Genomic DNA, 18,451 nt, shown 5'->3' with positions numbered 1-18,451 from the left:
CCAGGTCTCTTCCACCTGAGTGAGCTCCAGGAGTTGATTTGCCTTTAGTGCATCACACTTGGCCTCACAGCTCTTCAGCTCCTTCTCCTTCAGAGCAGCGTTTTTCTCCTGGAGAACCTCCACCTTATTTCTCCAGGTTTCTTCCACCTGAGTGAGCTCCAGGAGTTGACTTGCCTTTAGTGCATCACACTTGGCCTCACAGCTCTTCAGCTCCTTCTCCTTCAGAGCAGCGTTTTTCTCCTGGAGAACCTCCACCTTATTTCTCCAGGTCTCTTCCACCTGAGTGAGCTCCAGGAGTTGATTTGCCTTTAGTGCATCACACTGGGCCTCACAGCTCTTCAGCTCCTTCTCCTTCAGAGCAGCGTTTTTCTCCTGGAGAACCTCTACCTTAGTTCTCCAGGTCTCTTCCACCTGAGTGAGCTCCAGGAGTTGACTTGCCTTTAGTGCATCACACTGGGCCTCACACCTCTTCAGCTCCTTCTCCTTCAGAGCAGCGTTTTTCTCCTGGAGAACCTCCACCTTATTTCTCCAGGTCTCTTCCACCTGAGTGAGCTCCAGGTGGTGCATTGCCTTTAGTGCATCACACTGGGCCTCACAGCTCTTCAGCTCCTTCTCCTTCAGAGCAGCGTTTTCCTCCTGGAGAACCTCCACCTTCTTTAAACAGGTCTCTTCCACCTGAGTGAGCTCCAGGAGTTGACTTGCCTTTAGTGCATCACACTGGGCCTCACAGCTCTTCAGCTCCTTCTTCAGAGCAGTGTTTTCCTCCTGGAGAACCTCTACCTTCATCTCCCTCAGTATGAGCTCTTCTTTAAGGGTTTTAATCTCGACTTCAGCGCTCAGGAGTTCGTTCTTGAGGCTTTTGACAACGTCTTTCTGCTTCATTCTCGGTTTGTAGAAGTTGTTGTTGCGATTGAGGGAAATCGGCGTCTCAAATGGTGGTTTGGTTTCTTGTCAGAAAATGCTACTGCTCTGTTCAAGCTCCAGGAAGCAACTGAAGAATATCCTGCAGATTGTTACAATTTACCTTGATCAAAGGCAGGAGATCACAGTAGAACATAGCGCCACATCAATGGAAATACAGGTTACCACCTGAATTTCCATTGATGTGGCGCTTTGAACTGTATAATAGGTACAAACACTTAAACAAACAAAAAAAACCACGACATTTTAATATTTTTTCTATATTGTAACAAGACAAAGTGGAGATGACACAGTGTCTCATTGTGAATATGTAAATAATGTGCATGTTTATTATAAATATATAAATATAATACATAAGATAATATCTACCTCTATTTCTTTCTGATTATAGGTCATAGATTTATTGTTTAATCAATCATCTATTACACAAAAAAAAAAGATCATCCCTAAATGTTGACTTTGTGTTTCAATTAAATATTAAATTTCCACATCTCATTATTACATCCAAGTTCATATTACAATTATTTAGGTCTGGGGCGACAAGTCAACGTAATCTGTTACGCAAATACGTCGATCTGCGCAACGTGCGTTGACGCGTCGTATGGAAGGTGTTCATCAAAGCATGGATTCACCCGAAGTTTTATATTGTTGTATTAATTGTATTGATTTTTTTATTTTCATATTTTATTGTGACCCTGAACATTACATTACATTACATTACATTATACATGTCATTTGGCAGACGCTTTTTCTCCAAAGTTACTTGCAATTAGTGCATTCAACATCTATTCAACATCTATGAGGGGCCAACTGAGTCTCATTTTTTAAAGAGCATCTTCCACCACTTCTTTCCTCGTCTCTTCTTCTGCTCCTGAGGTTTCGTCTCGTTCACCTCTGGCTCGCCCTCCTTCCCAGTTTCCATCTCCAACTGTGGCTCACTGTCTTTCAGCTTGAGCTCAGGCTGCTCTTCTTTCAGCAGAGTGACCTCGTCCTCTAGAGCCACATCTTCAGCTCTGACATCCTCCACCTTATTTCTCCAGGTCTCTTCCACCTGAGTGAGCTCCAGGAGTTGATTTGCCTTTAGTGCATCACACTGGGCCTCACAGCTCTTCAGCTCCTTCTCCTTCAGAGCAGCGTTTTTCTCCTGGAGAACCTCCACCTTATTTCTCCAGGTCTCTTCCACCTGAGTGAGCTCCAGGAGTTGATTTGCCTTTAGTGCATCACACTTGGCCTCATAGCTCTTCAGCTCCTTCTCCTTCAGAGCAGCGTTTTTCTCCTGGAGAAGCTCCACCTTATTTCTCCAGGTCTCTTCCACCTGAGTGAGCTCCAGGAGTTGACTTGCCTTTAGTGCATCACACTGGGCCTCACAGCTCTTCAGCTCCTTCAGAGCAGCGTATATCTCCTGGAGAACCTCCACATTCTTTAAACAGGTCTCTTCCACCCGAGTGAGCTCCAGGAGTTGATTTACCTTTAGTGCATCATGTCAGGCTCCAAAAAACATGAGCCGGTTACTCAGGGCTCTCACTCTCTCACACGCAGTTAAAAACAGTTGCACTTTTTACACAGATTTAGGATTTTTGGTCTCAAGCAGACACCAATTACTGTATCTTGGCCCAGACATTTGTCATCACAACGTAATTGTCACTGTGCTTGAGCAGTTTGCATTGTTAGTTATTGAAGTCCAATATAATTTACCTTTACACTTTTGTCATTCCTTGATCACCATGACAGTCTTATAGGGGAGACCTATAAGACTGTATATTTTGTCTTATAGGTCCCATTTTGTAAAATTTAGCGCTTTACACAAAAGACTCATAACTCCCAAAAGACACCTATTAATACCAGGTATAAATAAAATCAGGTCAAAATCATGTCTAGACACAATCCGTTTTGTGTGAATGGATTCAATATAAAAAGAACATAAAACAAACTTGATCATCATACAAACCATAATGAAAACCTGTGAAACCAGACGAACCAGCACAAGTGTTTTGTGATTGTACTGTTACCTATGATTCAGATCAAGTTCAAATATCCCCGCTCTGTAATAATTTCTATCTGTTGAGAAACTAGTGTTCTTTACAGAAGGCTACTTTCTGTCTTAATTACGCCATGAAATGTTCTGTTTGTTTCACATTTAGCAACAGGAAAATGAAACACTCCAATGAAGCATTTTTTTGGGAAAATATATTTTCATAAAGTGGTTCAGTTAATTAGTTTCACAATCACTATGTAATCCAACAAACTGTAACATCCATCATATCAGAGATGGACTGCACATATCGCTCTATGAGATAGCTGCAAACTAGACAGACAGTCTCTGTATTCACACATGCGTCAGTCACACCTCTAACAGATAATGTGTTTTGGAGTGCACACACTCAGCACACGTGTATACACACATTCTGCTCACACCCTGTCACACTGACTCTTATGTATACTTTGCGCACACAGTCTCTCCTGACATGACCCTGCATTCAGGTGTGTGTATCAATAAAATATGGCGGCATGAATAAGTGATGGGAAACATAGTGGAGATGAGCCAGGCCAGCTTTCCACAGCTCTGGAACTTCCTGTCAACAGAATGTCCTATCACAGACACATCTGCGTGCATGAATATATACACACACAAATCAGCCACAACATTTAACCAGTTACCGGTGTTATTGTCGTGGCTGATTGCGTGCACAAAAGTCCTTCTGAGGAAGAGAGCAAGACGGGAAATAGATCCGAGGATCCAAGTTCTGAAATGACAGAATTATTTAAGAGAAAATAAGCTCAAAACCTTCCAACCTCCCGCTGTGTTGTGCATGTGTGAAAAGCAAACTCTGGTTAAACACCAATTCTCAGGCTTATGCTAACCATCCTTGGCCCAAGCAAGCAACAAACAAACATCAACGTTATGTTTTAAAGTCAATAAGCGATAAACTGAAGTGTTTTGGAGGCCAAAGGTTCAGCTACTGAAAGCAGCTCAGCAGCGGGCGGCTGTGGCTCAGGAGGTACTTTGGGTTGGTAAAGTTTTGTTGTTCTAATCCCAGCTCCTCCAGTTTGCTGGCTGAAGTGTCCTTCAACCCTATATATTTCTACATAGAAACATTGTGTGAATGTGTGAATGGGTAAATGTGATCGTGTTCTTTGAATGGATGTTAAGAGAAACATGCAACAACAACACTGTCCATTTAGCATGTGGCTGCTACATAATCACAAAGTTTGCCTCTTAGTGGGATAGATCTCAGAGAACTGCTGCTGCTATCAAAACGAAGACAACAATCTGAGAAAGAAGAGTAAAGTGTCCTTGTTTACAGTTGAACAGTCGCCGTCACCACCACCACCTCAATCGTCTTTATTTCCTTTTCACATCAGAACAGAGCAGAGTCACTATTTTGGATCATTTCTCATGCCTGCACAACTAACATTCCATTTTTAATACATGCATAAGCCAACACTTGTCCAAATGGAAGTGGCGGTGTCACGGTTACTGCCTCCGCTTCACGACTACGTCTCACTGCTCCCTCCTGGAGTGTGTGCAGAAGTGAGTAACTATAACTGTCCGACATCTGTGCAGCCCATTCTCAAACACTCAGATCCCGACGAGACACCAACTCCACTGATAAATATTCACAAATCATTCAGTTCCTCTAATTACAACAGCTCAGCAATGATCATTAGCCAGAGCTCTTATTTGTGTGATGGAGGAATGAGAGCGCTTACACACATGAGCACATTTGACAGGCTGCTACCCTCTGAGGCTGTTTAGTACAGTCATATCCTCTCCCTCATAAGAGGAAGATGGATAGCATTAAGTCAAATCAGAAACGGGCAAAGAATGAAAGTAATTTCATGATATCATGACCTTTGTGTTTTTACTCAAATACATACAAGCTCAGCCATGATTATGCCACATTAAAACAATTAGAGTTGATGTATGAAAAACGTCTGCCTCATGTTAATGCTATAGAGATAATGTTATCTCTCTTTTCCACCCCCCCCCCCCCCCCCCCCCCCCACCCCCCCCCCCCCCCCCCCCCCCCCCCCACCCGTCATTCAAAATGCAAACAAAAGCAATACAAGCATGTCTGATTCTGTAATTAGGAAATGAGCCAAAACGATCCTAATGATGAGCACAACAAACAGACTGACAGTAATTTGAGAGGAAGGTTACACAAGATAGCAGGAGCTTCCTTTCACATTGGGAGCTATTTCAAGCCCCTAATGGGTTTGTGTGTGTTGTTATTCCCTGTTAAACGGTTAAAAGAAAGTTTAAAACCCCAGGGAAGCCTGGTGATTGGTTGATGAAGTGGATTACAGCCCGCAATTTCAGCTGATTCTCTTCATTTGGTCATTAACGTTTGAATACGGTTTGGAATATTGGCTCAAGTCAATGGCTCCGCGGACAGTTCGAGTATATGGAGCGACGCCTGCGAGCTGGTTCTGGCAGCCAAATCGAGCTGCTCTGCTCCAATCATGTGACATATGGATCAGAAGGAATAGAAGAAGAAAAGTATTCGGAGGTAAAGCAAAAGCATTTCTGGATAACACAAACGTATTGAAAAGCATTGCAAGAGAATGCAAAACATATTACAAGGGAACAGAAAAGTAATCTCACCGGGACCCTTCGGGGGCTCAGTATCTTAAAGAAAACACTCATGGTTAACATTTATACATGGAAACATATTTGTATACATTTTTGACATTGGCCTATTGTTCATATCAAACCATGTGTGCGTGACCCTGTGCATCCAGGCAGGTTGTTCATGATCAGTCGCTGTTTTTTATGGTAAATCTTCCATTTTCTTCTCTCTTGACCCGTATATAACCTGTTGAAAGAAAGTGTAGTTCTTCACATGAAGGCAGATAAAGGAAATCATATTGTCAAAGGTCAAACCTCAGGTTAAGAGCTGACCCTTTCTACCCCATAACAAGCTGTTTATTCAAACCCAAGAATCATAGATTTGTTCTCTTCTACTGTATATAAGGAAATCCATACATAATGGAAGTTGCTCTTTGTATCCAGCTTCCCGTCCACAAGCCGCCTGTCAAAGAACTCGGCTCTTTTATACTGACCAGCTGAACTTTTCCCCTTTGACCCTCACTGACTGCTCCCTTCACTGCTCGTGTGTGTTTTTGTGTGTATAGTGTATTTTTGTGTGTCTCTCAGGGTAAACCTGTACACAACAACTCATAGCACAATGTGTAGTGCTTAATGGAGCCTTGCTCATCTTCTATAAACCAGCTACACGCGCCCTACATGGGTTTGCTTTCATTTGCTGCTGCTCTTACACTTATTCCCAGGAAGATATTGCAGAAACACGGGTGTGTGTTTGTGTGTGAATGTGTGTGTCTGTAGTACTACCATGACTGCATTTAGATGCCAATATCAGGTCACTTTTAACATGATAACCAACCGCATGCATTTCAATCACCTAACTCTGCTGTGACTGATGCTGAGATGACTGTTAGATCATTTTCATAGTGTTGCAGAAGCAATGCTATCAAATATCATCCGACATCAGAAAAGAAGGCCAGCTGTTAGTGGGCCTGCAGTGCACAGCCACGTTAGACTGTGTGATGAAGAAAGGGCAGAAAATCATTCATAGGGTAAAACTTCTTCTGGCCTCATCTCATCCACTTGGTCATTTCAGGCCCGCAGCACACAGAGGAACAGTTCAAGGGACAGTAGCCAATCTAGAAAAATGAAGTGAAAAAAACATTAAGTCTATCACAGACTTGATACTCATTGACTCTGCTAAATGGAATATTGATGTATCCTGCATTGAGGCCTTGTTGGCGTATGGGCTCACATAGAAAACAAACAACAGACAACAATCATATGCTCCCTTTGCTTGAGTGAAAGCAATTTTGGACATTGAACCATTTGTGCAGGAAAGTGAGATAGCATTAAACAATAGAAGAAGAAAGTGGCTCCCAGGATTGCTTGTAGTCTTCGCCTCTGACGATATAAAGTTTGAATGACAAGAGCATTTACTACGTTTTTTTTCTGGTAGTAATACATCAATCATATTACAGTGGCAATGAAATTGACAACGTGAACTAGTTTATACAAAAATAAATTACACGTTAACAGCATTTGGAGAGTATAAGGACCTTTTGTATATATAAATGTACAAATCTTGAGTTTTTAGACTGCAAGACGTGAAAGGTGAATGGATGGGTCAACCAAAACACCAGGATTTAACCTGGACTGTTGTTGTCCTGTTTCCAACGGCCAAGTCAATGATGTTTTGTTTGACCATGATCCTTCCTGAACCTTAACCAAGTAGCTGCTTCCATAAACATGACAGTAAATGTCGCTAACCTGAACTAAGTACTCATTTTAATCATAAGGTGTTTCCCAAAACACAGTTGCTTATTTAAACGCAAACCAGAATAGACATAAAACTGATTTCACTCGAAACCACAATTTATAATGTTAATAAAGACCAGACAAATTATGTTGTTCTGCTGACATTGGATCAAAAGCACTTCTATGTTTCATACTAGAAGTTATGGACGAACAACGCTGCCGTTGTATTTGAAGGACTTACTGTGAATCTTATAAAGACAGAGAAATGTATTAAGCCCAAATGGAATTTGCAGGGTTAGAGCAGCCAAACCATAAATCGCCAAAACAGAGGATCTAATGATACATGCAAAGAGATAGGAAAGAAATACAGTTAAAAGTATGAAAATCAAGCAATAGACTAGAAAACAATTGCGACACCATTCATGAAGACTAATATGTATTGAATAATATGTCGTTCAGTGATAGGCATCTTCTTAGTAAGCTTGCAGGAATCTTGGCACAGGAAATATCTTGAAGTGAGTGCGGCATAATGTGAAAGTTTGAACCCGGGGAGAGAAATCCAGGAATGGTTTGTGTCGAGTCTTTTTTCAAATGTTCAGAGTTCACCCTTCATTTCACTCAAAATGAGGTGTAATAATAATGATGGTTCACTTGGAGTCAAGGCAGCGTTTGCAGTAGCTTCCCCTGTGTTCGACAGCAGCCTTACACGGCCCTTACCTTGGCATGGTTGGGAGGCTGGTCACATGTGTGATGTGATGATGAGTGACAGCCATCCTGACGCTGTGCTGTCCATCAGTTTCCTCAGTGGACACCAACACCAGCAAGGGCTTTCAGCTGAGACCAGCCCTCCTGTCCAAAGCCATATACAGGCTTCTCCCAACATGCCTGTCAAAGGAAATCAACCCATATATATGTACTCAGGTTGGGATATTTCAGTGGTCTACAGACTGGGATCTGTTCTCCACCATAGGCAGATTGTTCATGAAATGCTTACACAAGCACAACGATTTGAATGTGCTTACTGTTGATGACTGTCTTTTTAAAATGCTTATGTGAGCCCTAAACGATTGTTGTAAATGTAGGAAAGAGACAGAATTCAAACCCCACTCTGTAGGAGATAGCTACTGGCTAAGACTACATACAGATGGGTGGCAAAGAAAGAGGAAACCTGCTGCAATGCTGCCACGTCTCGGGGGTCTTATGGAGGGTTGAACACCATTTTCCAAGCGATCGGTCCAGACATAATATTATATGCTCCAGAGTCTCCCAAAGGTGATCAGTTCATCAGAGGAAGGTCATAGCTTGTGACTGACATCATTTCCAAACTAATGAATCCATTCAGTGATCTCTGTATGGAAGGAAAACACATATTACTCAGTATTCATTCAGGTTTCACATTTAATGTCACTGGTCTGAACACACTGTAGATTCTTCACACTTGGAGTTTTAGAGTTGTAGTAAATCCTAGTTTTCCTTTAACTGTGCATGTTGTATCTCAGTTGGTCTTAGCTGCAGTTGAATTTCCTGTAGTTTGTTGTATGACTGTTTGCTGAATCGACAAATTCAGATGAAAATGAAAACAAAATCATGTTCCACATTTGTCGTTTAAGTTATTTATTCGACTTCAGTCTGGGCTGTTGTTATCTTTTGGCCCATGTCTGAGAAAAGCCGTTTTCATACAGTGTCCAGTGGTTGAGGCAGCTGCCGGTCTGCTCTGGGTAAGTGCCAGTCAAAGCCTGGTCACCACTAGGTTTTCATTAGAGGCCTAATTCAAAGCGGGCCCACGTAGAGCGTCAGCAGTGGTGGCAGCCTGTTGTTGGCACCCTTTATAACACACTCTAATGAGGAGCTGCTGGGAAAGTTGTGGCCCGGCCGTTTTATGCGGACCTGGTGCAGCTTTCAATACAGAAAATGGTGAGAGAAGACGAAGAGAAAGTCCCCACTCAAAGACCCGAATCAGCCCCATGAATCACTTACTTTCTTTTCATTTGTTCCTTAATCATGCAACCTGTTGAGTGTCATGATTCATGGAGCTAGCTGCTGCCTGTTATTTACCTTTTGGGGGTCAAGCATGAGGCCGTCATGCGTTCTCAGTGGACCTGCCGGTATATGGGCTTGACGCTGTCGGTGAGTTGTTGCAGGTGCTTTTGTTCATGCGTTTCTTTGCCTCTGTGATTAGTCAGGAAAGATGTGGACTGTTTGACCGTCAGTCAAGGTGTTGATGAATTAAGGACTGCAGCATTCACTTAAACTCCAGCCTTAAACACCAGTGCCTTTAGTCAATATGTTCCCTGGTAACTGGCAAATATGAATGAATACAAACAGGAGCTATTCATTGAGCTTGATCCCTCGCATATGAGCAATGATAACCTGAAAGAGGTTTTCAACATCCATCATGTGGCTCTGTTTGAATCCTGCACATGTCATCTTTTCTGATATACTTTATATGGTGTGTGTGTGTGTGTGTGTGTGTGTGTGTGTGTGTGTGTGTGTGTGTGTGTGTGTGTGTGTTTCCATCTGCATTCATGTGCGCTGGCCTTTACACAGCAGGGTGTGTTAAGCTTGGCTTTTCACAGTCCATCAGGATGATCTCCGGTAGATGTTAATGAGCTTTCCCACTAATGTGGACTGAGTCATCCAACTGGACAGCTTTCTAAGGATTGTGCAAAGCAAGGTCTCACATAGTGATGCTTTCATGTGTAAAACATCTGTAAGTCCCTATATTAATGGTATTTCACATATATTATGTATGTAGTTGACCTTAGTACCTTAGGTTATAAAGGTAAGCTCCTTCCAGAAGTAATTCTTGAGTTTTATTTCCCACCCACCAACCAGTTTTAATCAGGCTGTTGTCTCCAGCCCAACCATTGGTTTTCTCGTCATTTCCTCTTGAGTTAGAAACCCATTGGTCATTATTTCCTCACCACAGTTAATCCTATCCTTCCTCTTTGAGCCTGGCAACATTCGGGATCTAGCATGTACAGTTTGTTCTTAAAATGTAATGAATCGAAGCATTGTTGAATCTAAAGATTTGTCATTTTATTCCCAGAAAAAATACTTTTTTAGGGGGGGGGTTGAAGAATCATAGCAACAGATGTGATCATCGCTCTGGATTCAAATATAATTTCCACCAGTAGGCTACATTTCATTGCCATCATCTGAGCTGCTATCCCTGCAGGTAGAGACAAACCCATGGTATGTAGCGACTGTGACAATGTGAGTGGAGCTTTTCATTATCTGTTGATTAATAAAAGTGACAGTTATAAAACACAGTCCAGGTTTATTGCTGAGATCTCGAAATGCAACAGCATCATCACAAGGAGGTTTGACAGGAGAGAGAGCAGGAGAAGTCAGACGGGGCTCAAACCCTTCGTCAGTCCACTTTCTTTGGAAGGGAAAACTAAATTGAACTGTGAAATTGTCATTAACATCCATCACAGTTTTCAGAGTAACATCATGGCTTCATTTTGGATGCCTGTGCTTACTATAGCTGCACAAACCCAGTCTTCTCATGCCACGAGGGACTATTAGCAACCTTTTAGGTTCCCCTCATTTTCATTTCTTTGCCAAATAACATGGTTTAGGTGAATGTGTTTAAAAATGCTGCATCCAGAACACGTCTTCTCAATTGACTGCACATGTTCTTGTCTTGATGAACTTGAGCAATTGTATCAGTTTGGCCTTGTTTCCAGATCTCAGCATTGGTGAGTACAACCACAAATAAAATAGTAAAAGATCTGTATTTATTTAGCTCCTTTCTTTCCATCACACCCAAATTGTAACAAACCAAAATTTCTCTTGACGTGCCTGTGAGGTTTTTCTTTTTTGATAAAGCTACAGTATTTGTTGTACTTTGCATTTGAGAGTAGATTTAGCCCGTGTGTTTGTATGAAAATGAAAGTGTGTACGCTGGAGTCTGTGTGTGTGTTTTGTGTGAGAGTATAAAGAGGATTAAGGCCTGTTCGCAGCCGAGGGTGCATTCTGGATCATTTCTGACCGCTCCCCCTGTATGTGCGACTGGCTGATGAGGTATTAACTCGCCACTGTGTCGTTATATGTGTCTCGGATTGTCCAATGACAAGTCGGCAAAAAACAGTCAAGGCAAATTTTGTGTTCAATTCTGCCAAAATTCTGCTTGTAACATGAGAAAAATCAAGCTTTGGAGAAAAGACTGTATACATCTGAATAATCACACTCAAGATGCTGCTTTCATATTTTATCCATGTAGAATTTTTTTTTTTAATGTCATTTGTGAAGAAAAGCAACTGCATCACCACAAATTATTTATCAGCCAGCTCGGATCAGCCACTGTTTAAAAGCCTGTATCAGTCAAACCCAACAGCAGTCTCCATGTCTTCGCTGGCCTCCCTCCAGAACAGCATTATCTATACATCAAGTTGGACAAAAGCAGCTATTAAATAACTATATTGCTTTACCTCCTGATAGCCCCAGAGGAAAAGATCACCGACATTAGAGCACCGGGGGATTGTGTTGGGGGCGTGAGAGGTTAAGACTTGTTGAATAGCTGGTAGTCATCACACAATGAGGTGGATTAGGCAGCACTAGAAAGGGCCTTTAGGGCTTTACAGGGGTGTTCAGCAGCTTACGGTGCCTACAATAACACTGCAGCTGGGCGAGCAAAAAGGCTCGCTGGAGGTGGGCAAGTGACTGGCGGTTAATGGTCAGCGTGGTAGGAAGCACGACTGTGGGGTAACAGACACGGAGGCAAGATATGGAGAATGGAGCCAAGAAATTATCAGTGGGTAAAGAGAAGTCTAGCAGCGTTTCGCCGAAGATTCCCTGTGCCTTCACACACAGCCCTGGTGTCACATTGGGCGCCAGTAGAGCTGAGGCGAGGAGCTGGCAAATGAGGAAAAGCACAGCGCTGCAGAGGAGAGCTTCAGTCTCAGTGGCTCCAGCACTTGTCTCTCTGCTTGCCTGCAGTTGTGGCTGGAAAAATGATATCATTACAGATGACCCATATTCCTCCAGATAAACCTGTGGTGTGCACAGTGATACTGTATGAACGTGCAAGTGAGAGACAGAAAAATGTACAGGATTAGACTGCTCAGTTGGAGATATGCTGGCTTTGTGCAACGACAATGTTTTATAGCCATATAACAACATATATGCTCAATGAGCAACTTTATTAGGAACACTCTACTAATACTGGGTAGTTCTTCTCCTTGCTCTCAAACAGCCTCAGTTCTTGGTGTCATGGATTCAACCAGAGGTTGGAAACTCTCCTCTGAGATTCTCCTCCATGTTACATGAGTGCGTCACATCGTTTCTGCAGATTTGTCGGCTGCGCATTCATGCTGCCAATCTCCTACTCGCATCACAAAGGTTCTACTGGAGGTCACAGATGTTCACTGATCTCACTGCCATGTTCATGAAGGCAGATTGAGCCTTATACTTTCTAACAATAGAGCATTGTTGACCTTTCTCATCACTAAGGTGTTTCCATCCATAGAGCTGATGCTCACTGGATGTTTTTTTGTTTTTGGCTCCATTCTGAGTAAAACGTTTCGAGACTGTTGTGTGTGAAAATCACAGCAGATCAGAAATAGACCAAATAAAATAGATTGCCAACAATCATATGATGGGGTCAAAGTGAGATCACATTTTACATGGCACTGCTGCCACATGATTGGCTGATAATTGCATAATAAGCAAGAATACAGGTTTTCATAATAATAGTGCTATATTATTTCTCCTTACAGTACAGCCTCCCTCCATTTTTCCAACCCCATTCCCACCATGGCACCATTTTAATAACCTGCTAACCCCACACACAACATTTAATAATAATAATAAAAATATCTAGAAGAGATAGGAAGAAGAAATAACTAGTATATCACTCAGTAGGATGAGAAACTCTGCCATTTATGAAAACACATTTAAATTCACTAGATCTGGATTTTTATTTGGATCTGCACCGAATTACACACAGTCATAGATACAATCCATTAATTATCCATTAATGAAAAAAGAAAAATCTCACAAATAAATACAGTGAAAATAAAATCCCCTGATCACATCTTTCCACCAAGTTTCAAGGTAATCTTTCTTTAGTTTTTGCATAATCTTAAAACTAACAGAGAAACAAATAATAAAAAACTTTACCTCCTCTGCGAAGGCAATAAATAATCCTTTATACATAAATACATAAGTTACTAACATACAGAAAACGTTTATTCTAATGGGATCAAAGTCTCATTGTTAGAAGGAGTCCGGCTCTGTGTGAAAAGTGGAACACTTTCACATGATTGCTTTGGAACATGATCCTTATCAACAACAGAAGTCCACACATGATTACATTTTATTTAGTCCAATACATTCAGCTCACTGATATTTCCAAATGCACAGTCGATATATGTCATGACCCTGTCATTATAGTTGCTATGTCACTTGCTAGCAGCATTATTATCCTGGTTTTCAGACGGATGATAGCTTTTTTTATAGGTTTTATATCTGGACTGACTAAAAATCATCAGTATCAGTGACAGGGTTCTGCCCAATGAATCCCAACATGGCCTGAAAAAGAGCACAGTGAACCAGCAGTCTTCACCTCTGCCTGGAATTACTGCAGCAGTTCGGCTCTTTGTGGCGTTGGGGAATTAAGGAGGCGGCTGCTGGGAGGGCGGGCGACGGCTGGGATAACACCAGAGTGGCACATTGCGTGTTAGCCTGGATAATAACAGTGTGGTTTGTATTAGGTTCCCTGGGCTAAAGTAAGAAGCTCCCACTTCCTGCATGCCCTCCGTGACAAAGAAAATATCCATATTAGCCTCGGAACATCTGCAGGACGTATTAAAGACACTGTGGTTTTCTGTCAGTACACTAGAAATCTGAAAAGGCTCTTAATATCATTATCCCCTGTTCATCTCAAGGTCACTGACGTGTCCTGCAGTTACTTTTTGACAAGCCTCATATTTAAAACAAGCATCAAATGTCTCTTCCTATGTGTCAGTCCTGTCACTTCTCTTCACACTGGATCCTATGTGTAAATAATATAACGGTGACAGTAGCATACTGAGTTCTTAAGGCTGTTGGTTCAGTAGTTTTCCTTTAGTCTATTTATGTGTTTGTTTAAAAAAATCACACAAAAATGCAATTATTCTCAAATATATTATGTATAGATGTATTCTTACATACAGTGCATAAAATAGACCAAGACCAAAGGCTTGTGGAGCAGAGGCTTATACACTTGACTCAGTTTATCAGGCAGCAAACACTGATGCAGTCTAATACAGCAGCAGGTCTGAAGGTCATCGTGTTCGGTTTGTGTTGAAACGAATCGTTTTGGAGGACGTGGCTTATGGTGCTGTTGAACTGCATCTTGTTATATACAGAAGTCTTTGTTATTCAACCTTCCCTCTTTGATATGATCGGGTTGAGGATATAATCGAAACAGCTCTGTAGGTCCGTATCGCAGTGCAATTCAACAGCACAGCAAACTGCAGCCGCTAACATGTAGAATCAACCTCTGCAAACAAGGCCACTGTCTGGCCTCCATGAAGGTCATGTATATTGGACTGTTGTATGAATTCAATAATCTGCCAAGTGAGTGTTTATTTGCATTTAAAGACCTCTCCGAAAAACGCAAGACAACATAAACAGGATTATTTTACACACGCACACATTCCTCACAGATGACTTTCTAACGAGACAATGTTATTTCTACTGTTCAACTGGCTCAAGGTGATTGCCATAATGATAATGTTCCACAGTCTTGCAAACTCATTTGCAGTGTTTTGACCTCTGTCCTCATTAATTAGACTGACCCACATGGGCCTGAAACAACACACCACCTCCAACACACCGTTTCTTAAAGCGGCGCTGAGGCCTCACTCTTTGTGTAGAAACACTGTTGTAAAAAAGCATCCATTCTATTACAATAACTCTGTAGATCAGCACATCCCAGCTTCTGTTTCTGCTGTTTGCGCTGCGTGTGCTTTAGCCATCACATAATGAGATAACATGGCACATTTTGCTGGAATAATATTAGTGCAAATCATGCCAACCTGCATGTTTATCAAGCTGATTGGACGATCCAGTCAAAAGGTGTCGTCAAAACTAATATGAAAACATGGAGGTTGTGTAAAAGTAACCACACGAACGACCCCTGGTCTACGAGCAACCTGGAGAAGCTGCTTCTTTCCTTATAGCCAAACCAAAATCAGCCTACGTTTCAAAAATGTCTGAAGGTCTGTCAAATATTTAATATGCTATATATACATATATATAGCATATTTGATATACAGTATATGAATGTTTTTGCCCTTTATGCCTAAATGCTTTGTCGGCCACACCTCCCCCTCCCTTCAATGCTCAGTGAGATGTTGTGAAGCCCAGTGGCCCCTAAACACACACCGAGAGGGATACTGAATAAAGTTATTCCCAGTGCACAGGAGAGCCAACAATAAACAACCCAGCCACAACCATTGGCACCACGATGGTAATGTTTGCCGAACTAATTCATAACAGTACGTTACCACCAGCAGGCCTACTGGAGCTGGTCACGTACGAAAACAGACGTGTAACGAATGTAAAGAACATATATTCTATGCTGGAGAGAATTCTTGAAGGTTGATTTCACCTGGACACTTCGACTCGGACCATCTTGTTTTATATACGTGGGACGGGGCCAACAGTTCCACACGTACAGCAAAGAACAGGGACGCTTGGCTCACGGCACCGACGGAGCGTGGTCTGTTCAGGACGCCATCACTCCTCCATAAGTTCACTAAAATAGTTGTGGTCATATTCATGTTTAAATCTTGTGTATAAAACCTTTAACAAAACAAACCAACCATATAAGAACGGTGCTGAAATACTGTGACTCCCGTGGGATTCAGTGTATCAAGGAACAGTCACAATAAGGAGACAGACAGACAGGGGGGGGGTATGCAGGTCCACTGTTTGATTCGCCTGTGATCCAGCTGATAGCGCCAACTCAACATTCTCTCTCTCTCTCTCTCTCTCTCTCTCTCCCTCTCTCTCTCTCTCTCTCTCTCTCTCTCTCTCTCTCTCTCTCTCTCTCTCTCTCTCTCTCCCTGCAGAGCTGCAGAGGGAAGGCAGCATCGAGACCCTCAGCAACAGCTCGGGTTCCACCAGCGGCAGCATCCCACGCAATTTCGAGGGCTACCGCTCACCCCTGCCCACCAACGAGAGCCAGCCGCTCAGTCTCTTCCCCACCAACTTCCCCTAGCATCCCACCTCTTCTCCCGGGAGGCCCATCAGCGTCCAGCCCACCTGACCCCCCCGCCTGCCCCCCCACACAGCATCTCACTGATACACACTACTGTGTGATGAACTGAAACCACATCACGCCCAGGATTTGCTCCTCTGTGTGTTTAGTGTTTATCTCTCCTCATACAGCTGGTTTCAAATCAGTGGGATCCCAGCTACATACAGTATTATCAGTTTATTTTCTTGGATTGGATTTGAAGACTAATTATTTTTAACTGAAGCTGCCAGTGGCTGTAATTTTTGTAAAATTCCAATCATCCAAAATGTGACCGTCTTAATGCCACAATCATTCCTAAAATGAAAAATGCCTTTGCCCTCAAATTGTATTCGTGGCCTGCACATATTTATTGTCGACTTTTAAAGAACTAATTTCAAAGATTAATAGCAACAAAATCTGTTCGGGCAGGACATTTTAATTACCGATAAAATGCTGTTTCATCACAGAGTATTTTCAAACAGCTGTGTTCAGAGAGGGACTTTCTTTATTTTCAATATTAGAACTTTAATAAGAGACTAGTATCCACCCAGCTAATCAATCCAGCCCTGCTTGTTACCTTGTTGTGTTGCCGCATGAACCAGAAACCGGCCGTCCTTTTCTCCTCTGCCGCTGAGGTCTGCTCCCTCCTGAGTCTGCCATCATTCTCTGTGTGTGTGTTTGAAGTTTAACGGCGTGCCTGTCGTCTGGACGGGCCATAAGAAAAGGGAGCGCACGCAGAGGAAAAATGTTTATTCCAGTCAGTGACGTGTAGCAGCTCCTTTTCCCTCTGTGCGTGTTGCTGCTCTCATGGCCTCTGACTAATGTTTTTGATTAAATTTGGTCTTTCATGCCTTTGATTTTCATGTAATTACATTTGACAAAAGATGCAGTAATGAGATGACACTATGACTAAGTGGCTGAAATAATTTCGATGTTTACAGTGTCATTGGGAAATGTTTCTGAAATGGTTTAGATATATTCCCCATGCAGCCTTTCCAGATAATAAACTTTGATTGAGCAGAGTAAAAGAGGCTTGCATAGCTGTCATGCTGTATTTTTTACATTAGCAACTTTTGACCAAAATCTTTGTTCCTGTCTCTAGTTAGAGATCTCTAAAAATTGTATTTTCCTTAAATGCTCTAGCTTTGCCCGTAGGAAATAGGGATTGACTTTGATAATCAGAAATGTCTTTATTAAATACATCTGCCTGTTTATTTGTCCTGAGACTTGGTGAAGAATTAGATGCACCATTTACACAGTCACCAGTCCCAGATATGAATGATAATAGAAGTGCACAATCCCACATGTCTGAGCGCTGCTGGACTGATGGCCGGGCTCGCTCCCTGAATGAGGGCATGAATCTACTTGTTCTAACTTTGGAGGAAATGCTTGTTGTTAACGGTCGGATTGGATTCGTAAAAATACTGACGTGTTTTTTTTTGTTTTTTTTCCTGCAAGTAAAAACATAATAAAGCCGGAGGAAATGAAACTGTCTGTCTTTTTTCTCGCTCTCCTTCTAATTGTGTTTTTCAGTTTTCCACCACAGCAGTGACCATCAGCACATAGTACCACTGGTAATTAGTACCATATTTTTAACAGGCACTTAAGTGTTGTTAAAGGGACTTTGGCTCTTTGTTCTGAGGGAGAGGAGAAGCAAGAGGACATGTTTGTTTCTCTGCTAATCAGCACAAACCTCGTGCATGATTTTTTTTTATCTAGTAAAATATTAAACGAAGGAGCTTTGATGTGATTCAAAACAAATTCGATTATTTCTTGTGTGCTTTATTTCATCTCATCAATGTGTTCATGAGCTAATAGTCATAAAATAAAAAGGGGTTCTTGCCCAGCTATAACGGAACTTATCAAAACTTGGAGAGACGGTTTCCACGAACAATTAAATGAATAACTTATTACAAGTTAATGGCTAAAACGTTTTGGAATTAAAAAAAATCACCGCCCATTTTTCTGGTCACATGTTTTAAAAGAAACTTCTG

At 41.9% G+C, this 18,451-nt stretch overlaps 1 protein-coding gene across 4 annotated transcripts in view; it reads left to right on the top strand.

Moving 5' to 3' along the window:
* The window catches only part of bcas3 (BCAS3 microtubule associated cell migration factor), a 319,787-nt gene extending 302,311 nt beyond the window's left edge, over positions 1-17,476 (top strand). For all 4 annotated transcript variants that reach the window (XM_034605304.1, XM_034605303.1, XM_034605302.1 and 1 more), the window contains one exon: positions 16,291-17,476. In XM_034605304.1, the coding sequence (XP_034461195.1) occupies positions 16,291-16,439 (149 nt within the window). In that variant the 3' untranslated portion in view covers positions 16,440-17,476. The remainder of the gene's footprint in view (positions 1-16,290) is intronic.
* The last annotated feature ends 975 nt before the right edge of the window (positions 17,477-18,451 follow it).

Source organism: Hippoglossus hippoglossus, chromosome 13, assembly GCF_009819705.1.
Source record: "Hippoglossus hippoglossus isolate fHipHip1 chromosome 13, fHipHip1.pri, whole genome shotgun sequence".
NCBI lineage: Eukaryota > Metazoa > Chordata > Actinopteri > Pleuronectiformes > Pleuronectidae > Hippoglossus > Hippoglossus hippoglossus.
Note: the sequence above shows the minus strand (reverse complement) of the source record. Positions and strands in the feature narration are given on the sequence as shown.